Raw genomic sequence first — 25,979 nt, 5'->3', positions numbered from 1 at the left:
GCCCCAGCCAAGTGGCTGTACCAGGCCTGAGTGTCTCTCGGTGGCTCCTCCACAGCAGAGGCCTTCCTCAGCTGATGCTGCAGACTCACTCAAAGAACCACAAACACCACACGAGGGGTGGCTGCCCTCGGCTTGCGTGACACTCTCCGAGGTCCACAAGTAGCGACTGGCCTCAGCATACATTACAGCTCCTGCCAACCGGCCTGAAGCGCAGCACAAACAGAGACTGGTCTCAACTTGCACTATAACCCCCAATGGAAAGCCACATGCAAAAAAAATGAAAATAGACTGCTATCTATCACCATACTACCAAACTTAACCCAAAATGGATCAAAGACCTGAATATAAGACCTGAAACAATAAACTGCATAGAAGAAAACATAGGTACTAACCTCATCGACCTCGGATTTAGAGAGGATTTTATGAATTTGACCTCAAAGACAAGAGAAGTAAAGTAAAAATAAATGAATGGGACTACATGGAACTAAGAAGCTTCTGCACAGAAAAGAAACCATCGACAAGGCAAAGAGGTAACCATCTGAACGGGAGATGTTTGCAAACAACGCCTCCAATAAGGGCCTAATTTCTAAGATATATAAAGAACTCACACGACTCAACAATAAAAAAAACAATCCAATTAAAAATGGGCAGAGGGGAGGGGGGAGGCAGACAGAGTAAAGGGGGTCAAATATGTGGTGACAGAAAGAAATCTATGAGAGGTGAACACACAGTGTGAATACGTGTGTGTGTGTTTGTGTATATACATATATGCCTTACTGTTAAAAAAAAATGAACTAGAGCCACACATATCAAGGGGACATCGCCTAAATATATTACACAAAGAAAAGAAAAAGCAAATTTCAGAAAGATATAAACCTTATCATGCCAGTCATAGAACGTTTTAAAACATTCAACATAATAATCCATATTGCTTGGAGACAGGTATATATGTAGTAAAATGTAAAGAAAGACATGGGAAATGGGAATGATCACTGTCACACTTAAGAGAAGGGTGTTTGACTAGGTAGGGGCTAAGACCGTGAGAGTTTCTGCTTATACTGGTAATATTTTATTTCTAAAGCAAGGTGGTAGGGATATGAGAGCTCAGTGTAATATTCTTCGTACAGTTTTATTTGTTCAAAACACTTCGAAGTAAAATTTTAAAAATAAAAAAGAACTTAGACAGCAGTAAGGAGAAGGAGCAGGGTTAGGGAGGAAAAGAGAGAGGCACAAGGGGCAAAAGCAGTTTTAATTTGCAGAGATTTCTGCCATCGAAGAAATGGCACACAAACCCTGCATTTTCCAAAATGGACTGGACGAGAGGATGACTTTACCTGGACTTTAATCTCAAAACTGACTCTGCTCTGCAAGAATCCTAGGTCAAAAAAATAATCCACAAATGGATAAATTTGAGCAAAAGGGACACAAACTTAAAGCCAAAGAACACAGACGACTCCATTCTAATCCAAAAGTAATACCAAGTTCCCTGTAGGGAGCGGGGGAGAAACCTAATTTAACCTTTCGACTCCTTACTCCGTATTTATTATCTGGTGATAATAATACTGAGGATGTTGTGAGGATTAATAAATTCACTTCTCAAGTTTTGTAGATTAAAAAAAAAAAAAGAGGCAGAGGACCTGAACAGACACTTCTCCCAAGAAGACAAATGGCCAAGGGACATGAAAAGACGCTCAGCTTTACTAGCTATTGGGAAATACATATCAAAACCACAATGAGATACCACCTCACACCTCTAAGAATGTCTGTCATCAACAGGACAAGTCATAACAAGTGTTGGAGAGGTTGTGGGGAAAAAGGAACCTTCATACACTGCTGGTGGGAATGTAAGCTCATACAGACACTATGGAAAACAGTATGGAGGTTCCTCAAAAAATTAAGAATATAATTACCATATGACCCAGCAATCCCTCTTCTGGATATTTACCCAAAAAACTTGAAAACATTTATCCGCAACTTTATATGCACCCCAATGTTCATAGCGGCATTTGTTCACAGCGGCTGAGACATGGAAACAATCAAAATACCCGTTGATATATGACTGAATAAAGATGTGGTACATATATACAATGGAATATTACTCAGCCATAAGCAAAGATGAAATACTGCCATTTGCAACAACATGAATGGACCCTGAGATTATCATGCTAAGTGAAATAAGTCAGCAGTTGAGAACCATATGATTTCACTAATATATGGGATATAAAACTAAAAGTAACAAACTTAACAATCAGAGACTCATGGACAAGGACAGTGGATCTGTGGTTACCACCTCAGAGGGAAGGGGGAAAGTAGATAGGCGTAAGGAGCGGGGGACGGTCAAATATTTGGTGGCCAAAGGAAATTTAACTTGGGGCGGTGAATATACAACGCAAGATACATAGGACATATTATTGAATTATACACTCGAAACCTATTTGGTTTTATTAACCAATATCACCCAATAAATTTTTAAAAATTGTAAAATAATAAAAAGATCATAACCCATGATCAAGTGGGTTGCAAGGTTGGTTTAATATCCACAAATCAATTAATATGATACACCATGTAAACAAAACAAAGGATAAAAATCATATCATATCAACAGATTCAGAATAAAGCATTTTACAAAATCCAACATGCATTTATAATTAAAAAAAAACTCTCAGCAAAGTGGGGATGGGGAAACATACCTCTATGTAATAAAGGCCTTATATGACAAACCCACACCTAATCCCATATTTAACAATGAAAAGCTGAAAGCTTTTTAAGTTCAGGAACAAGACAGGGATGTCCAGTTTTACCACTTTTATTCAACATAGTATTGGAAGTCCTAGCCACGGCAATCAGACAAGAAAAAGAAATAAAGACTTCCAAATTGGAAAGGAAGGAGGAAAACTGTCATTATGTGCAGAAGACATGATCCTATATAGAAAGAACTCGTGCACTGTTGGTGAGATGGCAAATTGATGCAGCCACTATCGAAAACAGTATGGAGGTTCCTCAAAAAATTAAAACAAACTACCTTATGACCCAGCAATTCCACTTCTGGGTATTTATTTGAAAAAAATCCAAAACATTAATTTGCAAAGATATGTGCATCCCTATTATTTATAACAGCTGAGATATGGAAGCAATCTAACTGTTCATTGATAAACGATTCAATAAAGGAGATGTAATATATAATGGAATATTACTCAGCCATAAAAAAAGAACGAAATCTTGCCATTAGTGACATGAATGGACCTAGAGGGTGTTATGCTAAGTGAAATAAGTCAGAGGAAGACAAATACCATATGATTTCACACATGATTTATATGTAATCTATAAAACAAAAGAATAAATAAAACAGAAAAAGACTCATTCTGAGAACGAACTGATGGTTGCCTAATGGGAGGGGGACTGGGTGAAAATGTTGAAGGGGTTAAGAAGTAGAAATTGGTAGTTACTAAATAGTCACAGGGATGTGAAGTACAGCATAGGGAATACAGTCAAAAATATTGTCATAACTACATATAGTGTCAAATGGATACTAGATCTATTAGGGTGGTCATTTCATAAGGTGTGTTTATATCTATCTAATCACTAATGTACGCCTGAAACTAACATGATATTGTATGTCAATTGTAACTGAAAAATGAATGAATTAAAAAAAAAGAAATCGGCACAGCGGCTCCCAAATGGGGGTGGGGGAGCCTCCGTAAGACGGCCTGTGCACATACTCACATTTGCCCACATCTGCAAAGTAGAAGGGTCAATTTTATATAACTGATTAAAGTTACAGTACACAATGGCATCTTCTGGTAACCCGTACTGAGAACGTGTGGTTACAATAATGGTACGGGGGACCTCTTCTCCAGTGGCAGCCTTATTGTTGATCTAGAAAAGAAAGAAAAAGAAAATATGATGATTGTAAAGTCGGCATAGTCCAATATTTTTTAATCAGTAAGGAATCCTTAAGATGCAAAACAGTATGACCATTATCAATTACATCACTGAACTAGGAGAAAATATCCATGACGTTTTAAGTTGAAAAGAACAATGTTACAGCATCGTCTTAAATTTGGGGGTGTTGCACTATGAAACCTCTCACTCTAGCCGAAATGTTCGCTGCAAAACAGTATCAATTCAACAACAAGCTTTCGCTCACTCTTTTCTTCATGCATGGAATGTCCTTTCCTAAAACACGCTCGCCCTTCAAAAGTCAACGCATTCCTCCAAATAATCTCTACTAAGACTGTTTCTCCCCACACTGATCATCACGATTTCTGAGCGTCTGTGTGCACAATTATAGTCTAATCTTTCAATTCCCACAATCTGGGTACCGCCTTACGCCGTTATTTAACTACTCCAGGCGTGTACGGACACTTCCATACGTAAAGGCATTGGGGTCTGTCTACACTCGAAATTCCGTCCCCATGCATTTCATGAACTACGCTTTTGTTAACTTACACATGTCTGCCTTATTGTTTCAAATGCCAGTTAACCAGAGGGGAAAAAAAACACATCGGTCTTTTTAGCCCAGTACACATTGAGAGCAATTATAATCAATTCCTTTACCTCCTGCTAGGGAGCTGGCCTGACAGCGGAGAGTTCACTTGGAGCACCCATTGTATAAATTGTTGTCCAACTCTAACTGTTAATGCTAAGAGGTCAGACGTTTTTGCCTTATGATCTCTTGACAGAGCTACATACTTATGTATACAAGCATGCGGTATACATTTACTGGGCACATACTACATTACTGAGGCTAAGACACAGGCCCTAAAGTAATTCAATTCAGTGGCGAATATAAAACCAGGAGATTACGTGTTGTGTGGGATGGAAAGATATATCCCAAATATTACAGAAGTTACACTACACAGCAACATCACGGAAATGTGAAGCAAAACCACAATGAGATATCACCTCGCATCTGGCAGGATGGCCGCCATCAATAAATCAACAAATGACAACGGGTGGCGAGGATGTGGAGAAAAGGGAACCCTCGTGCGCTGCTCGTGGGACGACAGACTGGTGCAGCCACTACAGAAAACAGTCTGGAGCTTCCTCAAAAAATTCAAACTAGAACTACCTTATGACCCAGCGATTCTAATTCTGGGGATTTATCTGGAGAAATACGGGGATAAAGAGAGGCACAGATCCCTGGAGGAGCTCTCTGGACCAAGAATCTTAAAGATGAGTAGGATTTAACTAGGAAAAGGATGATTTAGTTACAGAAGCAAGTTCACCACCACTAAAAGTAAAGCCACAGGCAGGGAATGACAAAGCATTGACATAATGGACTCCCACTAAGTCACCTGCTGGGCTGAAGCCAGGAGACCTTTACAGTCAGACAAACCTATGTGAGATGTCAATTTCCACTGAACTCATTTCCTGGTCTCTAACGGAATAACGGTGCTTGCCTCCTAGACTTGTTATGAGATTTAATGAAGATAAATGCCTCTTGTTGGTACATATCATGCTCTATTATTCTCTTCTCACCTGGGTAGTTGCCAGCCCATTGCTAATACTGAATCCATTAATTGTTATCTGAATCTGTCCTCTGTTAATCATTTCAATAACCGCTTCTGCAATGGTATTCATAGGAATGACTGGCATGTTAAGAGCGGTATTACTGCTGTCTGCATTGTCTCCTCCATCAGGACATTTCATCTGAAAAAACAAACAAAAGCAAAGGACACGAAATGCGTCATTAGGGAAAAGACCCCAGATGCAGATGACTTGACTTCATTTGACAATATTAAGCAGGTTCTGACCTTGACGATTTTCACATCTGGTAGACTATCAAGGAATGCTTTGAGGTCGATGCCATTCAGAACAATCCGATTGTCGTAAATGTGTCCATTGGACTTAAAATCGATGACTGCTTTTTTCTAATGGAAAAACAGTTTCAGACACGTCGTGTTGGATGCGGAGAGACAACGGCAAGAAAATAAATGACCGCAGTTCTTTGCGATTCCCCCATAGCACTGTTTTTCTACCTACCTTCAGGTGAGGGAACATATTCGCATGATCCCCAATAAAGAAAGTATGGGGCATATAAGCCAGCTTTTCAGAGTACTGCTCGGCGACCTCGGCAGGTGAGGTTTCCTGATCGGTGATGATGTAATCCATGAAGAGCGCACCACTTGTCCCAGGGTACCCCAGCCACATCGCCTAAGAGAAAAAAAGCAGACCAAAAACCGACTAAGAACCCTCAACCAAAGGGTCCAACACTGAAAATAAGTAAAACAAGGAGGACTAACTTCGCTTGTCAAGAGCGATCCAGTAGCATTTTAGATACAACTTCCAGGCACTAAAATATTTTCCCAATTTACAAGACAATTATTTATACTATGAACTGTATGTCCCCACATGTACCTGTGGGTGCTGAGTTCTACACTCAAAATTTTGTCCCCGTACATTTCAAGAACTACTTTTCTGACGTCACGCGCATCTGCCCTATCGTTTCCAACGCCAGGTAACCAGACCAAAAACAAAAAACAAAAAGCAAAAAAACACAACCAATAAACACTGGGAGCAATTACTATTAATTTCTTTACCTGGATAGGAGCTGGCCTGAGAGCAAAGAGTTCATTTCGAGCACCCTTGGTATAACCATTCATGTTTATCAGAATGTGTATACCATCCTGATGGATGCGATCAGCTGCTTTTCCATTGCATGGAATCTACGGAATAAAAAAAATAAGAACTCATTACGTAGTCTCGGACTCATTCAATTTGATTTTATGGCATTAAACAGAATTCAGATTCCCAGATGCGAAACACAAATTATAACATAGGATAAAAATCTAGTTAAGGGCCATCATAATGGCCCCAAAGCATCAGAAAAACAGGGTAGATTTGACCCCTAAACAACACGGGCTTGGACTACGCAGGTCCACTCATACACATTTTTTTCCCCAATAAATAAACTGGAACAATTTTTGGAGATCTGTGACACTGAAAAAATTTGCAGACGAATCACATAACCTAGAACTACTGAAAGAATTGAGAAAAAGTGAGTTATGCCGTGAACGCATAAAATATAGACACTAATCTACTTTCTCATTTACTACCATAATACATACATGAACCTATTATAAAAAGTTAATACTGATAAAAAAATTACACACACACAGAGATCATACAGGACTTCATTAGCAGTCAAGAAAAATGTAAATAAACCCAAACATGCAGTACTGAACCATGAAATTAACTGTGACGTTATTATTATCTAACTTCACAGCCACCGGCTACTGCCACAGTGAGCTCGACCGCTGCCAGCAAGTGCTTCAGCAGCGCGAGGCCAGTCGTCCCCAGGTGAGTTTATTTCTCCAGTGAACTGCACAGCGCAGTCACAAGCAATCCCGCACAGTTGTGTATTTTCCATTGCGGTTAGTGCGATACCATAAACCTTGAATAACACCCTGGGATGTTACCGGGTGCCACTAGTGATGCTGGAAGTGTTCCCAAGAAGCAGAGAAAAGTCATGATGTTACGAGAAAAAGTTCAGTGGCTTGATATGTCCCAGTGAGATGTGCAGCGGCGCTGCCCGCCATTTCAAGATAAATGAATCCAGTGGCAGGATCATTATAAAAAAAGGAAAAGGAAATGTGTGACGCCGTCTCTGCGGCTCTGCCGGCAGGCTCAAAAACCTTGCATTTCTTGTGAAATATCTTTTTATCTCGTATTGAAAATGCCGGATTACTGTAAGAAAAACATGCCTATAGACTAATATGATTCGAGAAAAAGTCAAGTCATTATGTGACAGCTTAAAGCAAAAGGAAGATGAAGGATCTGAAATTAGAGAATTTAATGCTAGCAAAGGATGGTTTGATAATTTTAGAAAGCAGTTCAGCTTAAAAAATGTCAGGCTAACAGGAGAAGCAGCTTCTGCCAACCAAGAGGCAGCAGACGAGTTCCCAGATGCCACTAAGAAAATCATCACTGAGAGACAGGGTATCTGGCTGAACAGGTTTTTAATTCAGACCCAAGTGCCCTATTCTGGGGGGGGAAATGGCACAAAGGCCATTTCTTAGTAAGGAAGAGAAGCGAGCACCGGGATCTGAGGCAGGAAAGGATGGGTTAACTCCGCTTTGTGCCATTGCAGTGGGGTTCACGATCAGGAGGGCCGTCATCTATGAAGCTCCTCGCCCCTCAGCCTGGGAGAGGAGATGAACACCAGCTGCCGGTCTTTGGATTGTACGAGAAGGCCGAGACACAAAAACAAGCGCCCTCTTTCTGCATCGGTTCCATCGCTGCTTTGTCCCTGAGGTCACGAAGCACCTTGCCAGTGAGGGGCTGCCTTTTAAGCTCCTTTGAAACTGGACGATGCCCCTGGCCACACAGCACCGCATGGGTTTGTCAGCAAAGGCGTCAAAACGGACTACTTGCCCCAGACACAACGTCCCTAATTCGGCCTCTGGGTCAGGGGTCGTCAGGACCTTGAAGGCTCATCAGGCACGGTCCCCACGGAAAGGACTGTCAACACTGTGGGGGACGCCATGGAGGTCAACGGCACGGAAGGGAACCCCGAGCGAGAGAATGTCACGGAAGCCTGGAGGGACGACACCACTGAAGATGCCATCCTCATTATCAAAGAAGCCATGAAAGCCACCAAGCCCAAATGACAAGCTCCTGGTGGAGAAGACTGTGTCCAGACGCTGTGCCTGACTTCAGAGGGTTTGCAACAGAACCGATCAAGAAAATCATGGAGATGTGGATGCGGCAGAAAGATCCCCAGGGGGTGAAGGGTTTCAAGATACGGACCTTGGAGAAATTCAAGAGCTAGTGACGCCACGCTCGAGGAAGTTACAGAGGACTCGATGGAGGTGAGCGCGCCCGAACCAGCGCCAGGCGACGAGGGAGAGACGTGGAGGCAGCAGTGCTGGGGACCAGGCGGACACGGGGGCAGCGGGGCCCTCTGGGACGCGGGCGCTGGACCCGCAGCATACGGTGGGGGAAGGAGCGGGACCGTCTTTCATTTTTAGAGAAATGAAAGAGCAAAAAGGTCCAACAGACACTGCGATGTATTTCTGAAGAGTCCCCCTGCCTCTGTCGCCGAGACGGCGAGACCAGCCCTCCCCCTCCTCAGCCCACTCGGCGTGAGGATGACGAGGAGGAGGCCTTTATGATGCTCCACCTCCGCTAGCAAATAATCATTATGCGAGACAGTCAATAAACTCAGCTGTTGGGCTGCGTCTGTGTCTTCGTGTGGAAATCTAAGAACTGTGTGGCAAGAACTGCATGAGACGTTCCTGTGTCATCATCGTCACCGCCTATGTAGTCGCCAACGCAGAACATCGTATGCGAGACTCGAATGGAAGCAGAAGCCCCCATCCTTACGTACGCCTAAGGTGAGTGCTCATTAATAGTAAACTAATAGGCGGTGGCTCCATAGTGTGGCGGTTAGAACGTCTGCTCTGCATGCAGAAGGTTTTGGGTTTGCGCCCCAGGTGGAGCCACGGACCATACCCCGGATGCGTGCCTCAAGTGCGTGGGAGGAGACGCCCCACCCTCAGAGATCCAGTTCTTAAGGGGAGATGGCAACATCTGTAGGTCAGAGGTGGAGGTGGGGGGGAGTTAACGAGGGGGAGGGAGTACATAGCAGTAAAGTAATCATGTGTTAGTTTTCCTACTGTTTCATAACTTTGCTTTCGAAGAATTACATGACCGTCCAGAATGCCCCCTCCCTCCTGAGACCGTCCAGTGCTTTGCATCCTGTGAGATAATCCTGACGTAGGCACTGACCGATGACTCGTCTTGTAAAGAGACGATGTTAACTTCATGGTATTGATAAATACAGTACAGTATTATGAATGTATTGTCTTCCTTACGATTTCCTTGGTAACATTTTCTTTTCTCTAGCTTACTTTACTGTAAGAATACAACATATAACACGTACGACATACAAAACATGTGTTCACTGACTGTTTATGCTAACGGTAAGGCTTCCGCTCAACAGCGGCTGTCGGTAGTTAAGTTTCTGGGAAGTCGGAATTTATATGTGGATCTGCGACTACACGGCGGTGGGCGTCCCTAACCCCTGCACTGTTCAAAGGTCAACTGTGCAGAGGAAGGAGAATTTCCTTCAAGACTGAATGACTAACGAGGCTTCGTAGGAGTCGGTATCTGAAATGGGCCTTCGAAGATGGCTAGGAGTCTGAGGAGCCGGACAGGATATAGTCTGGGTAGAGAACAGTATGAATAAAAAACCAGAGGAAACTGTGTGGTGGGTTTGAAAAACGGTAAGTAGATCATTTCCATTTGGTACGGGGTTTCCACGAGGGTGACCTGGTAGCTGACAAAGATCCGCAAAGAAGGTTGTGGTCCAACACAGAGAGGCTGGGAAGGCCGTGTGAGGAGTTCGCACTCCGTCAACAAGCACCGAGTCCCTGAAGGTCTCAGGGTGGGGGGGGGGGGCGATAGGACTCTTGGTCACAGAGAGTCTAACCTTACATCGAAAACAGTCGGGTGTACTTCCGAAGCAAGAGTTATCTTGCAAAAGATGTTGGGACATATTATTTATTAAATGACAAGTCTCACAACCCTTCTGCTAGGACTGCAATGATTCGTGTATTAATTACCAGGTATACTATACTTTGCATATCACTAATAGTCACCCAAGTGGTCAACAGCATCTATTAAAAAAACTCTAGTCTACACTCTCAGCAACTTAATTCCCTCACGGATTTCAATCTTTTTTTTTTTTTTAACGCCTACAGCACCCGGTCTTCCTAGGTGGTCTCCCATCTAAGTGCTAATCAGGCCCGACCCTGCTTAGCTTCCGAGATCAGACGAGATCGGGTACGATCAGGGTGGCATGGCCGTAGACAGGCTTCGATCTTAATTTATCATGAAACCTATGCTCCTAGAACAAGTATAGAAATAAAGAAAACCAAAGGCTGAGGCCCATGAAAATAAATAGGTCTATAGAAGTATCGATTCTTCTTCCAAGCTACAATTTTATTCAAGTTAGTCACAGTTAATATTAAGTATCTACTGTCGCAAGTGGTGGCTCAATCTCCAGAAAAGTTTTATGTCCAAGCACAAATTACACCATATTTCTAATTTCATTTGCAACCTCAGCAAAATCCATGCCGATTAGAAATGTGAATGATCAAGGAAATAAGGTCAAAGCAGTTGCCCATATGTGGCAGCTGAGGTTACATACCCGTCACGAAAAATACAAGCTATATACCAACAGTTCCAGTCGTGATTTGCTCAAAAAAAAAAAAAAAGTTAGAAGTGTAAGAATTTCACCTACCTGTGAAAGATCAATGAAATGATTGGCTTCTGCCATCACCTTCACCCGGAAGTTTGTGCCATCATCTGGGCTCAGGGCGTAACAGAATACCTGAAGGGCGACACAGAGCCTAATTAATAACCTTGGCCCAAACCCTTCCAAAAGACACTGGGCTTGACACCTAATGATGATAATAAAGGCTCCACTGAGGGTTTGTCTGGTTTGTTCTAGAAACCAACGGTGGCTCTAGGGAAACACCACGCTTACCTCAAATTTGTCAGGGTTGTGCATGCCCGGAATAGACTGCATAAGGTGCGAAGTGGGGTGATTCCCAAAGTCAGAACTCACGTAGCCAACGCGCAGTCGCCCGTCACTGAGCTTCAAGTCCTTTGGGTGTTCATATAGTGGTTTGTGAAGGACGTTGATCTACCAATGGAATCCAATGCTCATTAGTAAAGGTGAGTCTGTATGTCAATTTTCGTCTAGGAAGAACGACTAAAAACACACCACCAAACCTGCACCTCACACCGGTTGGCAACGATTTGCCCAGAACAGTTCATTTAATTCACAGAGCCAGTTCAACGCAACGTTAGCATTTTACACAATATGCTTCATACTTTGACATGTTCCCTCAGAAATAGCCTGAGCAAATCTAAAACTTGTAGAAAGGAGGCGGTGGGTGTAGACAGCATGACGAACCCTGCAGTTCAGAAAATTCTGTAAGGAAGCCTCAAAAAAACCCAAACAAAACAGAATTACACCTAGCACTCCAATAGATTCTGCCGAGCAAATTCCCACCTTTGATCAAGTACGTCCTGCTCTAATTCTCAAAGGTGCGTATAAAATTCTGAATACTTCGTCAAACATCATTTTCATATTAAAGGAAAACGCCGTCGGTCTATTGTTCCTGTTTCAGTCAAGAATCCCACCTTTTGGGACGGACTGGGTTCTGACCGATACAGGACACAATGGAACGAAGGGGCTTCTGGGCAGCTGACAAAGCTTCATTTCTCAACTCGGGTGGCGTTCGCCTCACGATAACTCACTAAGCAACACATTCGATTCCCGGAGCTTATGGATGTGTCTTACTTCGCAACAAAAAGACTGAAGGACTCGCACCTTATCCAAGCAGAGGTTCCCGTGTCGCTCAGCAATAGCCTTCCTGAAGCCATGAGAAAGAGGATAGAGCATACTATGGTGAGGGTGCACAGAGGGCAACCTATTCTTCTCTAGCTGGTCAGCCACGATACTGACCAACTTCTTCATTCGCTCATCATAGTCTGTCCAATCACAGACAATCTAGAGGAGGCAAAGAAGAAGTTACACAGAAAGCCCTACTCCGGCATTTAACATTTACGTGTCTTTGGCCTAAAGTCATGTCAGTCAGATAACCTATTAAAAAACAGTCTCCAGGCAGGCTTTGATTAATACGGCACAAAACAGTTCAAAGGTGATTACAACACTGAAAGCCAGTTACTGGCCTGTTATTCTTTACCTGCAGGCAATGAGCCAAGTTACAATAAGCATCAGGAAAATCGGGTTTAAGTTTCAGAGCAGTGCGGTAAGAAGCTATTGCTTCTGGAATATTCCCTGAATCCTAGAAATAGAGTGGAATGGTTAAAATTTTTTCTAAAATTAAACAGTAGGTGCTAAGAGGCACACATTGTAATCATCAACAGGAGTACCTTGTGAATGGAAGCCAGATTGCTGTGGGCATCTGCAAACGCAGGGTTAATCTGAATGGCACGAGTGTAACACTGCAAGGCTCCCTGAACATCCTGCATCTCCTTCAGAGTGTTTCCCATGTTAGAATAGGCGTCAGCAAAGGTAGGACTGATTCTAAAGGACGGGACACAGGTGGGATGTATCTAGTACCAAAACCTTGAACCCCCAGTAACGCCGAATTTACTGTTCTTATCGAAAGTCATTTTAGCACGTGCCAAAGGTGCCAAATGCCAGGCATTAAACATCGTTTTTAAGAAGGAAAAGAGAAGGCTGGGAGCCTCTCACCGAATCGCCTCCTTATAGTGCATCAGCGCTTCTTGCAGCTTTCCCTGCTGCTGCAGCACGCTCGCCAGGTTTGAATGGGCAGCAGCGAACTCTGGGAAGACCTAGGAGACGGGAAAACTGAGTTCAGGAGACCCGCCAGGACAGCAGTGATGACGTCTGACTCACTCCAGCGACTTTACTCGGGGACCCTGACGTCCCTACGCTTCTTCCCGCCTTCTAGAACCACGCCTACTCATGCTTCAAAGCCGAGTAGCTCAAATCCTGCCTGTTCCTTTATCTCACAGGGCTCCTGGTTTCAAAACACGACGAGGCAGACCTCGCTTCATCTTCGTTTATGCTGACAGCACAGCATCTGCCTTCCGAAATCTCTCGCTGCTACTAAACTACCACACCTGCCAACCACCACCGCGGCTGAAACTATATATTCATTGGTAAGTTCTCTTGAACTGTAGCTCGCTGGGCGATTTTTCCATGCAGAGCTCATCTACCCATAAAGTAACAAACTCAAAATGTAGGGCCTGTCTTAAATGTCGCACAGGTTCTCACTCGTACCTTAGGTACTCGATTACCGGTCCAGCGAATGAGTCGGCCGCTGTTGCCACTAAGAGGTGGGCGACGCGGCGAACTCGACGGCCTCCCTCTACTACCCCGCAGGCGAAAGCCCCAGCCGCGCCACCCTCAACGTACTTCTAACGCTTTACGATACAGGCGGACCGCCTCCTCGATGTTCCCCTGCTCTCGCTTGATATTGGCCAGGTTGTTCAGCGAGTCCGCGTGGGTGGGACACAGCCGGAGAGCTGTATTGTAACAGTCTTCCGCTTCGGCAACCTAGGAAACAAAGCAAACGATTCGCAGCCCATACGGGGGCGGGGCTCCCAGAACCGCCAGTGACGTCACTCTAAGGATTGCTCAGTTAAGCCTAATGGCTGGTAAGATTCCCGAAAATAGGTATTTCTGCTACTTTCCCTCTTAACCGAAACTCCAAAGGAAAACAATTTACCGCCTCGATACTTAACTCAGTATGTACAAGAAAAAGACTTTTTTAATCCTGCCAGGTAACGAAGAAATAGACGGAATAAACGTCCTTACACTGCCCTTCTCTTTGAGAGCATTGGCTAGGTTGCAGTAAGCGTCAGGGAAATGTGGTTGCAGTTCAATAGCTCGCCTGTAGGTGTCTATGGCCAGATCTATCAGGCCTTGCTCATAGTATACACAAGCCAGGTTGCCGTGCACCACTGCATGATTTGGACTCAAGCTTAGAGCGCGAAGGTAAGCTGCCACAGCTCTGTAAATAAAGAACACACACACACGAAATGCAACTAACTTTTAATGGATGCTTTGTTACAATTAATTCATGCTATGCTATACCAGAGTGTCTCAATTAATTGTCATTAGTTACCATTAAGTCATGCTACACTAAACCTCCGATCGAAACTGCACCTTTATAAAATATATTTTTACACTGAAAAGTTTCCTATTCACACATAAGAAATAGGCTTTCCTTTGACAACAACAAAGAAAGTTGAAAGTCAGGATTTACTTAGCTTCGTGAATAGGATCAAAGGAATAAGTTAGTCTAAAAGATAACCATATCAACATTTTTACAAGAAAGAAACTTTCAACTGAACTCCGAGTGAGGATAATGGCTTTGTGGAACGCCAACAATAAAATCAGGCAGTGATACCTATATATAAAAGGTAACAGCAGACGTGGTCAGGGCAAAGCAACGTACTGGAAAAGGAAAATGTTATTTCAATGGACCACCGTCATAATTTCAGTCTAAACTCTCAAAGGTCAACACAACAAAGACTCAAGAAAATTTATCAAACAGAACATTTCCTCACCTGTCAAAAATCCGTGCCTCTTTCAAGACATTTCCTAAGTTGATATAAGCATCGAGAAAGTTGGGGTCAAGGGTGACAGCCTAAAAATTACAAGACAGTTACTTAGAGAAAGTCAGGATTGCAGATTAACGTCCCAATTACAATTTTTTATTTTGAGATAATTTTAGACCTCCGATGAAATTTTCTAATATAATTAAATCTTATTTTTCATTTTTTAAAACCCAATTATTTTAGTACCTACTCATTATTCACTCCCCACAAATCTCAATGTTATTAAAATAACTTCTCATGTAAAGAAGAGCAAAAAGTGTCCTGAAGGGAACATTTTAAATTGGCTCTACTCCAATTTCATTGAGCTGAGTACTTCCAATGGTTGGTTAGCCCTATTTTATTCATGATTAATCAGCCTAACTCTTCTAAAAAATAAAAAATAAAATGGCAGGAAGCAGCAGCCAGCTCTCACTGAAAAAGAAAATCTCTACCGCAATAACAACTGTATACTCAGAAGACCTTAGGAAGCCACGTAATTAGAGCTGTACACTCAGACACATTGAATGATTTCATCTCGAAGTTGTCTTAAACTACGACCAGGTAGGTAGGTGTCTCTGGAGCAGCGCTGCTCAACCCTGCAGAAAATTAATTAAGACTCCCCTCCTAACAGGTGCCTGGGCTCCATCACAGGCCAGTTAAATCAGACCCTTTGGCCATGCGTCCGGGACACCCCGATCACTTAGAAGCACCTCATGTGCAACTGAGGTGGAGAACCAGTGAGCGAGAGAGGCGGGGACCCCTCTGGGGAGTGACTGCAAAGCCTGAGACCCTGAGAAGGTGAAGGCGGTGAGGAACTGAGCACGTGAAACATTCATGCAGAACGTGCCTCTTCGCTTTGATGGCGACTCTATGGTAAAGATAACACGATACACTTAACGTAGATGGTCTATAGTGATAGACGTCCACCCCCAGAACTTTTAACTTTTCATTATTAGGGAAAATTTCAAATCCACACAGAAGCAGAGGACTATGACAAACTCCCAGGCCTCCATTATGCAGCTTCGGCATCATATTCGATCTTACTTAGTCTACATTTGACCTAACTCTCCCTCTTCCCAGGTCATTTTGAGGCTGATCCTAGACATATCGGTCCATCAGAAAATACTTCAAAATGTATCTCGGGGACTAGACAAAATATGTTTTCCCCCCATGTTATTTCCTGTAAACTAGAAATCAGAACTACAAGCTTAACCAGATTTGGGTTCTTTTCTCTTTTTGCAAGGCTACTTCCCTGGTGGAACCGTCTACTTCTATCACAAGGTGCATACGTAACTTCTGATTGTCTCTCTTCTGCCACGGATAAATTCCTAAACCTATTAATGGTGATAATTCTGATTCTATCATTTCTTAGCTAGAACACTTCCATAAAGAGAAGCTTCTCCCTATCAACTACTGGGTCACCCGAGGTCCAGTTCATACAAGGGAGGCAGGTCGTATACTTTATTCTTCCCTTTCCTACCAGTTTTCAAAATGAGCTGCTCCTTATCTTCCAAAGGTGACCGATGAATTTCTACTGAGTATAATGAAGAATTTATGGGTTTAAACTATTTGACGAGCTTCGACATATTTCAGTTATTATTCCTACTGATGCTCCAGTCCCATCTTTACCCAAGGGGAGCCTCTTCCAGTTGCCTCCTGAGTCCTTTCGACACGATCAAAGTAACATATCCGAACTTCCTTGCCTTCTACTGTGACAAGGCACTCCAGATTCATTCTGTACATTTCCTGTCCCAGAGCTGGAATCGGCCTTTTCACCCGGAAGCCCTGCCTCTTCACAGTAAGGCTGCTGTTTGGTTTTTGTTTTGTTTTGTTTTCAGAATTTGTGTTTACTCAAGCGCATTTTCAATGCAAAACTGGAAACTACCATCTCATACGCCATCCGGCAAGTGCTGCACCAGTGTCTGAGAAACGGAGGTATTATGTGACCGGTTAAGCAAAGGCCTGCTACTTAGTTCTAGTAAAAACACCCTGCACGCATGAGCACTTCGTGAATACCAGTTATTAATTTCATGACTAACCTTTTCAAAGTGATGAATTGCAAGCCAAATTTCCCCTTGTGCATTGAAAACACAGCCAAGATTACTCCAAGCTACTGCAAAGTTCGGTTGCGTCTCAATTGCTTTCAAATAACATGCCTTAGGAGGGGTTAATGAAAGAAGATGGGAGGGGAAGGAGGTAAAGGGGAAGGGGAAAATTTGTAAAGGGAAAAGAAGAAGATTGGGGGGGGGAGGAGAAGGTGATATCATTATTCCTTCTCTGACCAGCCAAAAGTGACCCTGCAGCATAGGCTCGCTTGCGCCAAAACTAATGCGCTGCCACAGCTGGCTGCTCCTGCGCCTGCGCCACCAGAACCCAAGTGCAAACCAGCATGTTCAGTTCTGCCAACCGATGAGCAACCCTTCCACCGGGACCTGTGGGGACGTGAGCTGCCTGCAGACCCTGTGCTAGACCTCTCTAGACCTCCCTCGTCTGAACGCCCAAGGGCTCCTGCCATGTTTTCGAGTGACCTCTAGAGGGCGCCACCGAAGGGCACGTCTGCCCACCCCCCCTTTCCCAAAGCGTGTTCTCCGAGTTAACAGGCGTCCGTGGCAAAGAGGGTTCGCGACGGAACAATCAGGAAAACAGGACACCGGCTTCTCCGTTCCCGGACTTCCCTCGGCCGTTAAGGGGTCACGCGGGGTCCCCTGGACTCAGCCGACCGCGGGCCTCCTTCGAATGCCGTGAAACACAGTATGGGAAAAGCTGCTCTGAACGGCCGCGCCCCCCTGCACGCGCCCGATCCCGTCTGATCTCGGAAGCTAAGCAGGGTCGGGCCTGGTGCGTACTCGGGTGGGAGGCCCCCCTGGGAAGACCGGGTGCCGCAGGCGCTTCAAGAAAAATCAAAATCAAAACGGACAAACAGCCACGACCCTCGCTAGCGTCAAAACTGTGCTACCGGGGAGAGAAGGGCGCTTTTCCGCCAAGTGGGACACGGAAGGCCAGCCCGAGCCGGACGTCGCCGCCCCGCCATGCCATGCCATGCCCCCCCGCCCCCCGCCGCCGAAACCTCACATGACAGGGCTGCACCGAGGTTGAGGTCCCTGTAATGCGAGCGCAAACGTCGCGGGCGCGGCCTAACAGCGTCGCTCTGCGCTCTCGCTGCGAACTGCTGCGCTGCGGAGGGCGCGCCCCACGCAGCAAACGGCCAACCAGATCCACTAATCCACTAGACCGGCCCACAGAGAGCGCGTGTTCAATGCGATTCGCTGGCCTCGAGGCTCGCCAACACCCAATTTTATCCAAAAAGGCTACAGAACAGGACTGAGGGAGCCAGTCAGTCAGATTACTCATCTAGTCGACCGTTCACAGGGGTCATTCGCACGCGCGGCGCGTTAACGCTGCGCAGCCTTTGCGCTACTGCAGGGTCACCGCGCGTCATCAGAAGAGCAGAACGCTGCAATCCAAACAAAGAAGAAAAAGGAAAAAAATGAACAACGAGAAGAGTTAGAAGCTTTACTAGTAAATTATCTCTAATTATTTTAATATCAATTAACTTTTACTTATCTTTGACAGAATTGTGGCTATAGTATAAAACATTCTCTTACTTAACTTGCTCGTAAATAAAATTATTTTAAGCTGTTTCTGAAGCCACAAGACAGAAGATTCAGGCATGGAGGCAAATGGTTTTGCTGTGGCAGTTACAAACCCGTTACCATATTTGTCATCATGTGACTTTGCGGCGCGTTCCTTGCTGGAAGAGGAGGAGCTGTGTGTCTGCCCTAGATCCAGGCCTCGAGCTCCCTTCAGCGAGGCACCTTACGCATGGAATAGGAGGTTTCACCCACCTGAAACCTTCTAAATACAATATCAATGGTGAAAAACCAAAAACAAGAGAGAAAATAAAAACAAGATCATTAGTAAAAGTTCAACAAAGCAATTGAAATTCTTTGGATGTCTATTACATATGGGAATGAGGACAGTCTCAAGTCTGTAACATGGGAACATGCAGAAGGGAGAGGGTTAATCAGGGCTATTGCATACAGCAGGGGGTGCTGGAAGAAAGGCTCTGCGTTTTCCACAAAGACAACTTAATTTTGCTTCCGTCTACTAGGAACACGCTGGCTTGAATTTTCAAATGCACTGATTACAAAAGAAATACATTGCATTTCACTCAAGAGTATTTTCTTGTTCACTAGGTTCTCACAAAAACAGAATCACATTTTTCAAACTAGGTGTCTCCAGAGCTCTGAAATAAAGAGGTCAGCAACCTAAGGCAGGCGCAAGGTCTCAGCCTAAACCGATCTCTAAAGCTGCGGTGAAGTGCAATTCATGTTAGCTGTCCGCTTGTGGGTGACAATTAATAGGAGCTTATCAAATATTTGTTCGATAAATTACCAATTGGCGTTGTCGGCGAAGATGGAAATCAATCACAATTCATTAGCTGGAAACCTACGTAAGGTTAATCCAAAGTGTCAGCAGAATTTATGAGCTATGCACTTAAAACTAGTGCCTTTTAACACGAGACGGTGCTGAAAAGCCTTCTCCCTCCCTGGCCGAAGCAAACAGACAGCTACGCTGCGCATACACTCCACGCATGAGCATGCGCGTGGGGCTCAGAGCAACAGGTGGGAGTTTCAGAAGCATTCTGGTTTCTCCCCACTCCTCACCCCTGCAGCGCGGTTGCGTAAGGTGGCTTGTAACAAGACAATTTCATTTATAAATTTAATTTAAAATTATACCGAAAGCTTTAATAACCCAACCTGGCGTTCAAATTCATTATTTGGAAACACAGAATGCTAAAAGCCACCTTTCCACTTTGGCAAGTTTTCTTTCGATCAGTCCATTTCCCAAACAAACCAGCTTTGTCCTTTTTTTTTTTTTAAAGGAGGTGGGGTGGGGAGGAGTAAAAGAAGGAAGTGAAGAAGAAAAGAAGGCAGACAGCTAGGACTGGAAAAAGAGGAAAAAGGAACTTGGGGAGGGAGCGGGGACAAGAAGGGGCAGGATGTTCCAATTATGAATTTGCGATCATTTTAACAGCCTTTCTTCCACTGTAAAAGGGGTGAGGAAGATGAAGGGAGGAAGGTTAAACAAGAGTTTAAATGCCAGTATTACGGGGTAACATTTGGATGAAATTCTTCTCCACTTACAAGCCACAAAGGACTTAGAAGAGCAGCATTTTCAATGGCACCTGCATCATACAGGAGTCTTGAGCCAAATCACAGGCGCTCTGCTTGTCACCAGCAGGCAAGCCTCAGATTTGAAGGAATGTTATTTATTCCCACATAAGATCATGTCGGAGCCCTTTGTTACAAAGATGATCTAGCTCAGCAGAAAGGCTCCAAAACGTTCAGGTTCTTGCTTTACCCCCAGATTTAGAACAGATCTGCCAAAGCCTGGCCCTGCTCTAGTCTGAGGCGATTCGTGCCGTCAGCTTTCCTCAGTTTCATAGGACTGTTTTGTGAAGATAGCTCAATGAAGAGTTGAAGACTTGGCAAAAAGTACACGTTTTCGTAACACTGACGTTTAAATGGGTTCTAGCAAACACCTACCTTGGCTTCTTCCAAGCGACCCAGGGCTTTGAGCAGGTTCCCCAGGTCACTGCGAACACAGTACAAATCCTGGAAATCCAGAGACACTGGCATTAATTATACTCTTTCTCGACTCCAAATATCCTGATAGTTATTTATGCATGTGGCTCCCTGTCATTTTACTGTCAACCGAAGACACCGCATGACAAATGTAACTGCAGAAGCGCAATCCCTCCTCCTCCATTCCAAATTCCAAAAAGTTCCAAAAACTCATTTGATGATTAAGCCTGACCTGAACTGGCACGAAGTTATTTCTAGAATTTATTGATCCCACTTAAGTGTGACTACGCATACCTTTCGCTGCAGAAATACATGTTTTCTACGGGAAGGTGCTGCTCCAGGCCCACCTGGGAGTTTTAAGGAGAGTATTACCATCTTTCTAAAACCCTACAAATTCTGAATTTTAAAAAGTATTTGATCCCAACGGTTTCAGACAAAAGGCCACGGGCCTTACTGCAGCCTCTCCTCTCCCAGAATGCCAACCGTGGTTTAAAAAAAAAAAAAAAGGGATCAAATATTTGTTCAACTATTTTGTTCAAAGTTCTGATGAATCACTCCCATATCAAGGGCCAAAAATTTTCCATAGTGGAAAAAAGGATTTAGCCACGATTAGCTATCAGCAAACCTACCCTTGGACCGTCGAGCATATTTAGAAACCCTGACTCCGTTTCACTGTTAGGATTACCATCCAAGCAAAGCTTCAGTCCTGGCACCTGCCACTAGATTACCCATTAGTATTAAGTGCCATTAGAGTTGAGTGGGTGAATAATGAAAAGCAGTTGACTCTGCTTTTTATTAGCAGCACGATTGTGTTGCTAGTCATCTGACTCGCCAGTCCGTTCATCAGTATGAGAGACATGTCATCGGGACAGTGAGCTTAAATTTTTATGTGTCCTTGTTTGCCTTTGTCGGTCAAATCAGTCAACAAGCAGAGACAATGGCAATAGGGAGGAGGCTTATTCCAAACTGTTACATGGGTGGAAGAGCCTTAAGTTAAGCCCCGGAAAGGGAAATTTTGTCAACTGTGCCCAAGTATCATCATATATATTGTTCTACATGCAAGTGTACTATGGTTTCCAGAATCAGGTGATTAATTTTACTCATAAATGGCTTTTGGGATTGTATGTTATCATCCATCAGGTGATCCAAAAGTCAGCCGGCAAAGAACCGGTTGCCACAGAACACCCCATGGTCGGCCATACTGGGTCAGTCCCATGATCGGCCCGATCTGGCTGTCCATCAAGCAATGACTGGTGTTTTGGGAAAGAGTGGTTGTCTCCAGTGACCTCAAGCACAAAAGGCTAGTACCACCTCCCAAAACATTATAGATACCACTGATCTTATCACAGACTTATCCTCCTCTAATGAGTCTAAGCCCTTTTTAACCCTATTTATTCTCTCAGAAGTAATGAATTCTATAATCTTGCTATCTACTTTATGTTTTTCCCCCCAAACTTTAAGGGTTACCCTTGCCATTTTAGCAGACCATGACTCAACAAACCAATCTGTTCATATGTGCTCCTTCTACTTACTACACGTGATCATTGTGGTTATACGGAGCTTTGGACTTTTACCAATTCTTATGTCTTTTCTGAGCCATGATAATCAGAAGGCTTGCAATAATTCTCCAACGATGACTCTAATAGGCTATACGTCGTAGCCAACTATTGCATAATTTTACCCTCTAGTTTCTATAAACTCTTAGATAAATGCCATCCAAATCCTGACAGGTTATGTATATTTACTTATAGCATCTAGATCCATTACAGCATAGTAAATCAAGTTAACACAATGACAGCAATTAAAAATAGATATATCTTTAAGATCACTATAAGATATCCAACAGGCAGTTTTAGAAAAAGGTAAAACATATCTTATTTTAAATATAACAGTGAAATCCAATTCTCCCGCCTGGGGATCCAAACCTTTATGCATGAACAGCTAACTTCTAGAAAATTCAAGGATACCTCTATTCTCCCCAAAGTTCAAAACCTAAGACGTTAGCTCTGCTTTATTTGTCAAAACAAAACCACGTCTGCTAAGAGAGTCACACTCCTCACACACAGCCCATTCTATCCATTCTCAGGGTAACGCCTTTTACGGAAATCTTCATTCGACTCAGGAAGATGCCTGGGACTATAGAGGAAGGAAATTCATAGAGCCCACGACCGAGAGGGGATCACAGTCTATGTGGAAAGACAAGGTACATACACATTAAATGCCACACGGTGGTAAAGCGTTTGAGAGAGGTTCATGAACTCAAAAAGAAATTTAAGCTGGGCCGTAAAGGATGAGTGGGACTTTCTTCCTCAATTACAGCTGATGTTTGGTATTACTTTATACCAGTTTCAGGTGTACAGCATGGTGGGTAGACATTTATATAATTTACGAAGTGATCCCCCCATCAGTCTAGTAACCGCCCGCCACGACACAGTTATTACAATGTTCCTGACTATCTTCCACATGCTGTACTCCACCTCCCCGGGACCGTTTTGTAACTGCCATTTTGTACTTCTTCATCCCTTCCCCTTTTTCACCCAGGCCCCGCACCCCGCTCCCATGTGGCGACTGTCAGTTTGTTCTCTGACCGCTTCACGAATTTGCGGGTCATCCTTGGGCGGGGGCCATGCTAATCTTCTCTGTCCCGTTACGATGTCAGTGTATGTGCTGCCACAGCGAGCACGAGTGGGACTTTAGTAGACAGAGGAGGACAGCATTGTAGACCAGGGAAAAGAGTATGAACACAAGTAAGGAGACAGAAATGAGTAAGAATTTCTGTATCAGCGCCCTCCTAAGATAGCATCTATTTCCTGCACTTCCTCCGAGAGCCCCCGCCCCCGCCCCCGCCACACACATGCGCACACACACGTGACGTCAAACCGGGTTGATGAAAACCTAGTTTTCAACTGCCTCTCAAATTCAATTCAGACTCCTCAGCCGCTCCATTCTTTCTAAATCTTCCCATTGACTCCGCTCTACTGCACTCACTTCTTGTCACTACTTGACTCAAGCACTTCAGCCAAGGAAGTCTGCTTGCTATTTACCTTCCTCCAGAATGCTCAGGTTCTAAGCACCCACTCGAGAAAATCTCCTGATTAATACTCTCCAACAATAATCGTGCAAGGCGCTTCCACCTTTATCTTTTCTGGGTCAGGTCCTATCTCATATTCTAATCCGCGACTTGTTCCCAACCCACCTCCCCAATTCCTAACAAAGCGCTGTACACACGATAAGCCCGCCGACATTTAAACGTGGCATCTGCACGGCAAACTTGAACAGCGGAGCAGAGTAGGAAAGCCGGGCTTTCTACAGTGTAGCTATATGAGTGAGGCCTGCAACAGTAACGACATGACGGTAACATGTTACGGTCACGCTGCCGGCAGCTCTCGGTGCTACGCGTCCCCTGTCAAAGCAGGAGCAGTGGTTCAACGACCAACAGAAACAGCTCCTTAGAGCAGCCCGGCATTACAGGCATTTCACAAAAGGCAATTTTACACATAATTCATAAAAGGGATGGCCGGGTATGGGCGCCCCTTGTGAGCTGTCACGTGGAAGATTACCAGCAGCAATGGCACCTCCAGATGCGAAGGACTAAAATTTTAGTGACATTATTAAATCATCCAACATTACAGAAGGCAATTGGCAATGGAAAGATACAAAACAGCTCTGTCTTTAAAGTCATTTCTATAATCTTTCTATAATCAAGTCACAAAATAATTTCTAAAGTGACAAGCCAGTAACCTAAAAAGGTAAACATTGCTGAAAACAGGTTACCAAGAAAAATACCACAACATTTTACTTTTTCACTGCTGCAAAACTAAAATAACCTGAGTTTCTTTAAATATTTTTTCAGAGAGTGCCAAATACGGCTGAGTCAGGCCAACAAGAGCACGATTTAGGAAGAAGCTTCTGTCGGTACTGAACTGACGAAGGCACTGGACGGTAAGCGTAAGTCTTCTTAAGACTAGGTACCCTGAGATAAAGCACGGTCACTGCGGTAGATCGAGGGGAAATCAAGGTAGTTGGCACGATCCCTTTTTCATCCTTGCTGGTGAAGACAGAAATAAAGCAGCACCTTCCACCAGCAGAGACAGAACCAGATGGGACTGCATAGCTGTTCAGTGCCTTCGAAGGGCAGTCCCATGATTCATTTTCGGACTCTCTCACTTCTCTGGTAGGGCAGAACGATAAGCTTCCTGTGAACAGCTTACATATTGAAAAGCATGGTTCCTCTCCCAGTTCAGTTTTCTCTTCTCACGACACTCCTACGGCTTGGTATGCTGCGAGCAGCAGAGGCTGCTCTGCTACGCATGTAGGCAACTGGAAACCTGAGCCAAGGGGATCAGAGTTCAAGATGTTAGGGCCACAGCCGTGTAAGAGGGCACACGCGAGCTCACACTCGGTCGAGCGGGGAAAGGGACGGGTGGTGAAACCAGCCCTGATTACTAAAGGGAAAGAACTTACGGGGTGCACAAGCGACCCCTGAGCCTTGGCAAGAACAGGGTCCAAGCCCCAGAGGCAGCGCATCCAAGAAGGTTCTCTAAAACCTTCTGTGGGGAACTAGCCAGATACTACTGCGAGGAAAATTACAAAATGTCACTCGAATTTACACACATGGGCGTCGAGCAGCTCTGAAAGAATACATAAGGAAGTGGTTTCGTTGGCTGCCTCCGAGAAGTAACTGGGAGACTTTTCACTGCATCCATACAAACAACGATGCATAATTTTTTTTAATTTTAAACTGGCAAGATTAACTGCTCAACTAAGCTCCAGTCTCCTGCGCTGCAGAACAGGGAGGGACTAAGGGCGAGCGGGACATCACCCACGGTTTCCACGCTGTGCTCAAGCGCTCTGCCTTTGGGGTGGGCGCCCCTGGCACATCATCCTCTTTTCATCTTTTCTCTCTTCGATGTTTGCTTTCAAGATATCCAGGCTCAGGTTTTTACAGTTCCCTTTGCCATTACTAGCTCTGTGACCCCAAGAAAATTACATAACCCCCGAATCTTTTTTTTTTTTTTAACTTGGTAAAATGGAAAATACCACCTATTTTGAACGATCATTGTAAGCATTAAGACCAGCGTCTGACGTCTGAAGCAACTGGCACAGTGAGCAGAGTAGACTCAATAAATGGCAGCTGCAACGGTTCTTTATTAACCACTTCCAGGGGTGTTGCAAAACTAAATGTTGACAGCATGAGCTTGGAAATGCATTCTCAAATTCTCTTCTGGATGCCTTCGATCCTTCTCTTTATCACTTACCTCTTAAATGTATATCTTCTTT

General features: G+C 44.2%; 1 protein-coding gene, 2 non-coding genes and 1 pseudogene across 5 annotated transcripts in view; 1 reads left to right on the top strand and 3 right to left on the bottom strand.

Annotated features, from left to right (window-relative positions):
- The window catches only part of OGT (O-linked N-acetylglucosamine (GlcNAc) transferase), a 39,438-nt gene that overhangs the window by 8,442 nt on the left and 5,017 nt on the right, over positions 1 to 25,979 (bottom strand). For 2 of the 3 annotated variants that reach the window (XM_006908543.3, XM_006908544.3), the window contains exons 4-19: positions 20,661 to 20,729; positions 17,151 to 17,267; positions 15,082 to 15,161; positions 14,327 to 14,522; positions 13,925 to 14,065; positions 13,238 to 13,338; positions 12,913 to 13,066; positions 12,723 to 12,824; positions 12,347 to 12,526; positions 11,495 to 11,653; positions 11,249 to 11,338; positions 6,543 to 6,668; positions 5,986 to 6,156; positions 5,757 to 5,873; positions 5,482 to 5,652; positions 3,724 to 3,876 (exon numbers count right to left, since the gene is read on the bottom strand). In XM_006908543.3, coding sequence (XP_006908605.1) covers positions 3,724 to 3,876; positions 5,482 to 5,652; positions 5,757 to 5,873; positions 5,986 to 6,156; positions 6,543 to 6,668; positions 11,249 to 11,338; positions 11,495 to 11,653; positions 12,347 to 12,526; positions 12,723 to 12,824; positions 12,913 to 13,066; positions 13,238 to 13,338; positions 13,925 to 14,065; positions 14,327 to 14,522; positions 15,082 to 15,161; positions 17,151 to 17,267; positions 20,661 to 20,729 — 2,127 coding nt within the window. Of the gene's footprint in view, positions 1 to 3,723; positions 3,877 to 5,481; positions 5,653 to 5,756; positions 5,874 to 5,985; positions 6,157 to 6,542; positions 6,669 to 11,248; positions 11,339 to 11,494; positions 11,654 to 12,346; positions 12,527 to 12,722; positions 12,825 to 12,912; positions 13,067 to 13,237; positions 13,339 to 13,924; positions 14,066 to 14,326; positions 14,523 to 15,081; positions 15,162 to 17,150; positions 18,967 to 20,660; positions 20,730 to 25,979 lie in introns of those variants that run through there. The other variant, XM_015586741.2, reaches the window with a different exon arrangement.
- Positions 10,698 to 10,816, bottom strand: LOC112477160. Its single transcript, XR_003045343.1, has one exon. It is a non-coding gene; the product is annotated as a 5S ribosomal RNA (ribosomal RNA).
- LOC112477198 lies at positions 17,880 to 17,997 on the top strand (annotated as a pseudogene).
- Positions 23,276 to 23,382, bottom strand: LOC112477158. The gene has a single exon (XR_003045341.1). It is a non-coding gene; the product is annotated as a U6 spliceosomal RNA (small nuclear RNA).

Source organism: Pteropus alecto, unplaced genomic scaffold, assembly GCF_000325575.1.
Source record: "Pteropus alecto unplaced genomic scaffold, ASM32557v1 scaffold312, whole genome shotgun sequence".
Taxonomy (NCBI): domain Eukaryota; kingdom Metazoa; phylum Chordata; class Mammalia; order Chiroptera; family Pteropodidae; genus Pteropus; species Pteropus alecto.
The sequence above is the reverse complement of the archived record's forward strand: the minus strand, read 5'-3'. Positions and strand labels throughout refer to the sequence as shown.